The sequence below is a fragment of the Drosophila elegans genome, unplaced genomic scaffold, assembly GCF_018152505.1.
Source record: "Drosophila elegans isolate 14027-0461.03 unplaced genomic scaffold, ASM1815250v1 contig_767, whole genome shotgun sequence".
NCBI classification, from domain to species: domain Eukaryota; kingdom Metazoa; phylum Arthropoda; class Insecta; order Diptera; family Drosophilidae; genus Drosophila; species Drosophila elegans.
In genome coordinates this window covers 1,059,911-1,069,367 of record NW_024546120.1, presented here as the reverse complement: position 1 = coordinate 1,069,367, position 9,457 = coordinate 1,059,911, and the positions used below count along the sequence as shown (strand labels likewise).

The following is a 9,457-nucleotide window of genomic DNA, read 5'->3' as shown; positions in this document are numbered from 1 at the left end:
GCTTCTGCCGAAACCTGGGAAGCCGCCAGATGACCCGTCGTCCTATAGGCCAATCTGCCTTATAGACGGCGCCGGTAAAGTTTTGGAGCAGCTTATGAGTACTCGCTTAAAGAGCCATAACGACAGCAGGGGACCTCTTCCCATCACGTCAGTTCGGTTTTACGAAGGCCAAATCGACGGTCGATGCCATCTCGAAGGTAATTCAAAGGCTGCAATTACCGGCACTAGATGGAAGGGTGGTGCAAAGGAGTACTGCCTCATCGTTACCCTCGACATCAGACACGCCTTCAACAGGGCAAGATGGAGCCGCATCCTTGAGGCCTTGTCGAGTTTCGGGGTCCCACCTTATCTTTTACAGATGATGCCCCAAGGTTCCGCAAGGTTCCGTATTGTCACCCCTGATGTATGACGGAGTCCTTCTCCTTGCTCTGCCAGGGTGGAGCATCGGAAAATCAGCAGCAGAAAAAAGGTGGAGGCCGCCAAAATCCGAATAGAAAATACCGTCATCGATAAGCCAGGCCAAAAAGGACCTGGGCGTTATGATTGATACGAGGCTCTCCTTTCGGAAGCACCAGCAATACGCCAGCACGAAGGCTGCTATCACAAGCCGCATCCTAACGCGAATAATGATGAGCCTCGTGCCGAAGCAATGGAGCAGGCTGCCCTTGATGAGTATCACGAGGGCAACCATGATTAATGCCGTCTAGGTCTGGGAGCAGGCCATAGCGACTCCAAGCTACAGCCGAATTCTGAAAGCCAACCATATAGTAGCCGCCCTGCGCATTTGGAGTGCGTTTTGAACGCTGTCGGACCAGGCAGCCTATATCATCGCTGGGACCCCACCCCTGGAGCTCATGGCCGCGAAACAGGCTGCGATCTATGGAATTCTTTATGGTCAGAACAGCACTATAACGGAAAAAAAGAGGCACGAGCAAATACATAAAGCCGGACATTGGTTTCGTGGTAGTCTCAATGGCTGTTTTAGAGAATACCTACATAGGTATCTATAAGTTTTTAAATAAGCATAACAAGAACAACTCAACTGACAACAGCCAACCGAAAATCAAAACAAAGGGAGAAGTGTTCTGCTCAGAGCCAAAAGCAAATGTACACGTTTTTTTTTTGGTTGTGTTAGTGACCGTAAAGCGAAAAGCGGTTGACAGTTATTTGCAAGCTATGCTTGAAACATCAAACATAGGGTGACTATATCGGTCCCGGACTTAGGTCCCAGTCTAGGTAAACAATTTATATGATTTTAAAATGTAAGCTAAGAATAGCCATTTAAATTCAAAAGTTTGAACGGGCATATGCATTGCCGAATGTCAGTGTGGCGGAATGCTCGCAAACGAACCGTTTTTGTGCTCCCGAAAATGAAACTTTCCCTGCCACAAACTGAGCTACTAGTGATTCGTTATACGTTTAAGTGTCTCTTGTGGCCTAGTCCCACAGATCAGCATCCATCATCTCTTTGACAGATGGTCCGTAAGATTTAGCTGTGCCAAGAGTTTCTCTGACATTTTTGGATGGTGTATTAACATTCCTAATAGGGTATTTCCACAGAGATCCATCCACCTTCCACCATCCGTTGAAAGGATGGTCCACAAGGTTTTGCCGTTCCAAAAACTTCCAAACTTAGTCCGCCGTTAAAATTCAACGAACTTTGACGAACAAATTTATGCGATAGTTAGCTGATGATTCTGCGGTGCAGCCCTCTTTCCACGCAGTCCATCCCTGAAAAACCGTTGGAATTTTCAACATAAGTGAAAATCCGGTTTCAAAAAAGCGCAAGCGAAGATGGTTGACCGGTTGACTTTTTTTTCGGATATTTAGCCGATGTTTTTTCGGTGAAACTCTAAAGTCTTGGAGCGAATGAATCTAATTATAATTCTATTTTTGACCAAGATTATTTCAAAAAGGTGGCTTTTGTCTATTTCGACTGTTGTCTATTTGTAAATTGCGTTTTTTGCTTTGCCTAATTCGTTTAAACAAGTTTGTACTCTTGAATTTATTTCTACCTGATTAGTCTGTGATTCAATTAATTGATTCTGTTTAAATTTGACCTGTTCCCAGTCCTCGAAGTCTGGGTTACCTACAATTGCCTTTGGGGCTGATCCTAACATGTTAATGCTGCGTGCATTCCTATGATAAACTCTAAATTCCTATGATAAATGTTACGGAACTACATCTTTCCCGGAGGGCAGCGCCGGCTAGCCACAGAGTCCCAGGGTGGAGTACCCCCTATGCCCTGCAGTCCGAACAATCGATTCCGACTCATCGTCTCACGTAACTAACTTGACGATTTACCATCTCTACCGCAAATCAAAACAAAACAAAGTTATATTTACATCAAAAAACTAAGACAATTGGACGAAATTGGTGGCTTCGATGTTCTTGCCACAACGCACCCACCCAACCTTGGGTGCCCCAAAAGTGATGTTAGAGGCACACCCCATCTCCGGCAGACCGGAGTCTATTCCTGGTGGATAAGGATCGGCTCATCTCCCCGCCCAAGGTAACTTAAACAAACATCTCGGTAGCTTGTTCAAATTTAATTTCGGTCAAGACTAATAATAAAATACATTCATTATTGATTCCTACTAATAATCTACTCTTTTCGTTGGAAACACTTAAGGCCGATCTCAGACCGTCGCCCAGATGAGAAGCGGTCAAAGCGGCAACAACAGAAGGGAAATTTTTAGACGTTTAAAGTTACAAGTGTTTGGCAAAATCGCCGCACGGCACTAAATTGGAGGCGTTTGCCAACCGGTCGCCTAATCCTGAGGAGCTCCAAGGGAAAAGTAGGGACGTGCTGAAAAGGTAAGTACGCTAAATAAATCCCATAAGTCATTGAATTTCGCGACCCAATTTAGATGTAGTTGAACGCGCGGCTATGGTTCGGAATTAAGCCTCTAATTTTAGATTAGATTTCACAGTGAGTACTTGACAATCTTGACTGTATGATATCACAAAAATAAGAACTAAAACTTATTTATTGCAGAGTTCAACGTCGGATGTGGTTGAAGCTGCAGAAGAGAAAACCGCTAGCGGCGAAAATCAGCGCCGGTCCGCACGGAGCCAATTGTTTCGGAGGATAGCGCAGCGTCTGCTTAAGAGGGGCCGGAGGCAGTGTGTCGGTGGACTTAGAGATGAGCACGTGGTCAGCGCGGGCATTCGTTCCCGGAACGGACTCACCGAGGGAATCTCCGTATCTGGCCGTCTCGGAGACAGTTGCTGGAGCTGCTGACGCTGGAGGCTGCTGCTGCTGCTGATCGCTGCTGCTGCTGCGCTGATGCTGCTGCGGCTAATGTTGCTGATCGCTGTTACTGCTGAGGCTAATGCTGCTGCTGCGGTTAATGTTGCTGCGGCTAATGCTGCTGCGGCTGATGCCACTAATCGCTGTCGCTGTTGGAGCCGATCGCTGCTGCTGGTGATGCTGCTGCGGCTTATTCTGCTGCGCCTGGTGGACGACGACCAGGTTAGGTCCGCCTGGTAAGTGTTCACCTTACCAAATCTTTTAAATTTCCGGGGCCCTTGAGATTGGGTCCCCGGCGGCTTCAACATTTAAAAAAAAAAAACACTGTCATTTACAAGTTCAGGACTAATAAATAACCACTCACTTTGATAATAATAATTACGAATTTAAAGTCTTAAGCTTTTTCCCGACCGTTCTCCTACTACTTCTTGCAGCAACTAAAGCAAAACCCTGACCTACACCAAAGTCGCTCGCCATTTTCCCTCCCGCTCTCTCAAGATGGGTCAGCGAACGTATTCAAGGCTATTTAACCCAGTTAACGAGCGAACCGGGCTAAATTTAAATAGCTAGATCCTCTCCCGCTATCAATAGTCGGAGTCACCACCGAATCTTATCGATAGCGGGACCTGCTGACGTATCGGTTCGTATAGTATTTTCCAGACGGCTTCAACTGAAAATGCAACACCACTCTGGATTCCGAGACACGCTAACACAGAGTTTTAGACAAGCTCAGGAATACTTGGGAGCATTTGGACTTGGACTATTCGGATTCAGCAGGCCTCGATACCAAGATGCAGTTCCAACGGTGTCCAACGCGGGGCTCACGCCTTACGGGAAGTAGACACATGCCGATGCTGAGCTCGTGTACTTTGTTATTTCTCTTTCCAGATCACAACCTAATATTCTTGGCATGGTACACTCCGATCGGTCGTCCTTGAAGATCTTCAAGCTCGTACGCATTATTGCCGACTGTCTTCACCACCCGAGCTTTCAGGAACTTCCGAGCAAACTTTGCATTGAAGACCTTTTTGAAATCGCTGGGGCAAAGTTGCGGCGATACACTTCCTGACCTGGCTTCGCAAGGAAAGTACGAGGTTCTTCTGCACCTTGTCAGCTGTTCTCATCCCAGACATTTCGTGATCACACAGCGACTTCAACTTCCTTGCCAACTTGTTCAGGAACATGTGTCGTCCGAATACGGTGAAGAACGGAGCTTCTCCAGTTGCTGAATGGACCGCGTTGCGGATGACCACCTCAATCTCCGGAAGATACGCGTCCCATTCTCGATGGTCTTCTTCTAAGTAGCTTCGGATCGCCGCCAACACGCTTTGGTTTACCCTTTCCGCTGCGTTGCTTTGCGGAGAGTGGACTGGCGTCTTGATGTGCGTAATAGCCAAAGCTTTCCATCGCCTCCTCGAAGATCTTGGACGTAAACTGGCGGCCGTTGTCCGAATGCACAATTTCTGGAACCCCAAACTTGTAGAAAACCTCGTGAATGAGGAACTACACTACATTTGAAGCCGATGCCTCTTGCATGGCTTTCAGAAATATATATTTGGAGAAGTGATCCACCACAATGAAGATGTAGGCCTGTCCCTTCTTCGACCTCGGATACTTCCCCAAGAAATCGATGTACAGCTTCTGAAATGACTGCTCAGTCTGGACTCTCTCACCGATACCAACTTGCATCCGGAAATTCGGGAATTTCGTCTCCTTGCACACTTCACACCTGCGTATGGACTCCCGGACTTGCAGTGCCATGCCAGGCCAGTAAAACTGCCGTCGTAGGTTTTCCAGAGTATTTCCCATTCCGCCATGAGCTGCCATTGGATTTGAATGTGCACGCTCAATTATGTTGTGGGTCAGACTCTGGAGAATCCACAACTTCCATTCGAAGCCTTCCACCTCGTCATCCAGATTTTCCGAAGAGACTCTCTTGAAGATGAGACCGTCCACTATCCTCAAGTCAGGTAGGTGGGCCAAGTTTTTTTCCACTTCTTGTAACAACTCCGTGTACTCTTCTCCAGCAAACTCAGTGGTCTCGAAGACGATCAACTCTGACGGGTCCACCGTTAGCTCTTCAAAACAACGCGAAAGGGTATCTGCCACGACGTTCTCGCTTCTTTTCCTGTGTTCGATGTTGAAGTCATATCCCTGGAGTTGCAATGACCACCGAGCCAGCCGACCCGAAAGGTCTTTCATGGACATGAGCCACTTCAAGCTGGCATGATCCGTGATGCACGTGAACGGCATTCCTTCCACATACGGCCGGAACTTTCGAATGGCCAGCAGGGCTGCGAGGTGTAGTGCACTTGGTGACAATTCATCTTGGCCGAGAAGAACGCTGTGGGTTGCTCCTGGCCGTCTACATCCCGCTGGAACAACACTGCACCGACTCCGATCTGGGATGCATCACACTGGATGAAAAAGAGCCGCTTGAAGTCCGCATGTACCAAAACTGGCGCAGTAGTTAGGGCCATTTTCAAGGACTCTACTGCCAGCTGTGCTTCTGGACCCAAAGTAAACTTCTTATTTCCCGTCTTCTTCAAGGATTCCGTGAGCGGAGCTGCCAACGTCGCAAAGTTCTTTATAAACCGACGGTACCAACCAGCGGTTCAAAGAAAGGCTGTCACTTCCTTCATGGTCCTTGGCTCAGGCATCCGCCTAATAGCTGCTACACGCCCTGGATCCATCCGCAGACGTCCTCCACCCACTATGAAGCCGAGGTAGGTCAAAGACTTGAAGCAAAACTTCGACTTGCTCAGACCAATGGTTAACCCTGCTTCTTTCACGCATTCAGCGACTCGGCGAAGATACTTCAAGTGCGTTCTCATGTCAGGCGCTAGTATTAGCAGGTCATCCAAGTAGACGAACATATTCGAGCGGATTTCAGCTGGAATTACTCGGTCCATGAGTCTCACCAGCCTCTGTGATGCGTTACAGAGTACAAAACGCATCACACGTAACTGGTAAAGCGGCCGACCCGGAACCGTAAAGGCTGTGTATTCCTTGCTGCTCGTGTCCAACTCAATCTGCCAAAAAGTGAACTTGAAATCCACGCTGGAAATGTAGTACGTTTGGTCGATTTTGGACAGGATATCGTCTATGCTGGGCAACGGGTAAGCATATTTGATGGTCACATCATTAAGCTTACGTGCGTCTAAGCACAACCGGTGTTTTCCAGATCTTGATACTACGGTGGTGCGGTTGCTCTAGGGCCTTTTGTTCTCCTCGATGACTCCGAGCGCTAGCATCTTGTCGACCTCGTCCTCGACCACCTTCTGCTTCGCGGGAGACATCGGATAGGGTCGATCCTTGAACACTTTGGCTCCGTCCATCAGCTCAATAGTGTGCTTCTCCAGACTGGTGGCACTTAAGCCATCCCTCTCGAAAGTAAAGAACTGCTGCTTGATCTCTTCCAGCTCTTGTTCCTTGGCTTTGGAAAGCGTCCAGGACTCGGGATCGGTTTTCTCCTCATCCTCATCCTCGACCTCAGCGTAGTGCTCCATCTCCCCGGCGTGTAATTCTTCGGCCTTCTTCACGCCTTCGGGATCGATGTGGCATATAATTGCTCGGGCCAGTCCGAATGCTTGCCAAAAATCCACTTTATTTATCTAACCCTACCAGTTCTTCTTCTCTGCGGAACTCCTGTCTGGACGCATCCTCTCCGCCCTCGGATCGCCCAGCCGACCGTTTTCCGCACAATCCGGACATTTGGGAGACACGGTGTCTGGCTTCCCACATCGGTAGCAGAACAGTCTGCGTTCTGTTGCTGTGCAGTCACGGAACCCGTGATCCACGGCTCCGCAATTCCAGCAGCCGGCTCGGAACGGATTCTTCTCCCGCACTTCGTCCACTTCGTGCCACGGAGGATCCTCACCAGGATCTGGGCCAATAGCCTCGTTAACCTTGACCTTCTCCACCGGAGAATACCGCATCGGCTGCGTGTACGTGGTCCGTCCACGTCGTCCAAAACAGCACATCCATCGCATAGACAAACCTTGCGATGCTCTCCCTCAAGCCCTTTTTAATTATCTTAACCAACTGTCGCTCTGACAGTGGCCTTTTCAGACGGGCCGCTAACTGCTGCATCGGGTGGATGTAATCGCCAACTCCTTCTCCGGGCTGCTGCTCCCTCTGCAGAAGTTGGTGCATCCGGTCGTGCTCCGTCTGGTGGCATCGGAACCTATCCATCAGCGAAGCTCGAAGCTGGAACCACCTGTCCACCCTGCAGTGACGCACGTGGACCCAGTACCACTCCCGAGCCCGCCCAGTAAGCAGCAGGTGGAAGTTTCGGAGCACCTCTTGCCGCTGCAAGAACTCCAACCGGAAGAGAAAATCTTCCACCGAGTTTCGTTTATCCTCACCGTCGAAGGACACGCCCCACCGCTCAATTCGCCATTGCTGGTTGGCGGCTACCGGCCCCACATTGGCATACTCATTGGCTCCTCGCGAAACTCTGAGGCCCTGCGGTCCTCAACGCACCAGCTTCGGGCCGGGCCATCGTCTTGGCGCGACCTTCCATAATCCGGAGGATACCCGGGACTGCTACTCTCCAACTCCTGGAAATCTAGCGGCCTCCTCGGCGGTTTGGGTGGCACTCTCGGCGGAGGTAGCTTGGAACCGTCCATGCCGGCGACCTGTGTACTCTTCGGCACCGCAACTTGCGGGGATTGACCAGGGATTCCTGCGGTGATCTTTGAATCCGGACGCCTTCGCTCATCCGGCATGCTCTCCAGGGGAAGCTGAGGCTGCTGAGCAGCAGGCCTTAACCCCTCGTTCATCAGCTTCATAATTCCAGGAAGACACTTCGGATCTCGTCCCTCAGTGCCTGATTGATCCCGCCCTGTTGGGCCTTCCGATGGGTCTCCGCCGCCTTTGCCAAAGCCACATTAACGGCCGACCTTGCCGCGGAATCCACAACAGGTCCGTGGAGTCTTGCATCCTTGTCGTCCAACTGCAACAACTCATCCGCCGCGGAACCAATTCCCTCCAGGATTTGCTGCTGCCTTAGGTCCTCCTGCAGCTCGGTGTCCTGTGGTCCTTGCTGCTCTCGTTGCAGTCCCTGGCGCAAAAGGGCAAGCGGAGTCCTGGGCAACCCTTCCGATATGCGCGGCAAGCCAGCCTCGGTAGCGCCCTCCACATCCGTGGTCCACATCTTTTTTGGTCGTCCTCGCCTGAAAAACTCTTCTACCGAAGCAGGTGATTATGCTTGCTGCCTTGTCGCTTTTCCATCCTGAATATTGGTAACCCCTAACACGACTTATGAAATCCCGAATTTAATGTGAAACCCAATTATGTATAAATAAATAAATTATGCTGAATGCTAGTAAATAATTATAAATAATAAATAAATACCACTAAGTAATATGCACCTAAATAATACGAATACTTATATTACCAGGCCAATAAATAATAATAATAAATAAATAGAAACAATAAACAATGAATAAATAAGAAATAAATAAGAAAATATGTTAACGACCAACAAATACCTAAGGCTAAACAAATTCACACTAATAATTAACTCCTAACAAAAAACAAGTCCCTCAAGACTAAGATTCTTTCTCTATTTTTTTCTCCAGCCTAAATAAGTGGAAATGGGGGCGAACTAGCCGGTAGACTCCGTGCCAGTCGTCTTGCGTCTACAATTTCGTCCGAATTCTCACTAAACAAGCCTCTCGCCAACTGAACTAACTTTCAGCTGTGCTGAAAGTCGCCAGTTAAGGACTTCGGCTGTTTGCAGGATCGCGTAGGATTTCCTTTTGGAATTTGCGCTTTTCATTCAAGTCGCGGTGGCCGAGCAGCGCCTGAGGACGTCACGGGTCACGACCACACATTTAAGTTTGAAACCGATATGATATGAAAAGCAAATACCAAGAAAACCGAAGGATCTGCACAAAACAAACAACTACACTGTAACGCCCCGAAAACAAAACATTCATTAAAATTACGTTAACAAAAAAAATATGTCCCTAATACCTATATAACAGTTTTATCACAGTTTTTGGTTTAACCTTTCGTGCTTATTGCACGGACGACCTGGGATGCGAATCCTTCGATTTCCTTCGAAGAGGATGTCAACGCCAAATCACAGCCAAACCCTGTGAACTGTGCCTCGGGAGCAATTGTCCTACCTCTAGTGGACACGCCTCCCTTTCTCCCTACAAAATTATAGTTGTACGCGCGGCCAGCGTTTGGAAT

General features: G+C 48.8%; 1 protein-coding gene across 1 annotated transcript; it reads left to right on the top strand.

Annotated features, from left to right (window-relative positions):
• Positions 1-5,615: 5,615 nt before the first annotated feature.
• Positions 5,616-6,393, top strand: LOC121467812. The gene is made up of 2 exons (XM_041710112.1): positions 5,616-5,979; positions 6,054-6,393. The coding sequence occupies exons 1-2, from the start codon at positions 5,675-5,677 to the stop codon at positions 6,097-6,099; spliced, it is 351 nt and encodes a 116-aa protein (XP_041566046.1). The 5' UTR covers positions 5,616-5,674; the 3' UTR covers positions 6,100-6,393.
• Positions 6,394-9,457: the final 3,064 nt, after the last annotated feature.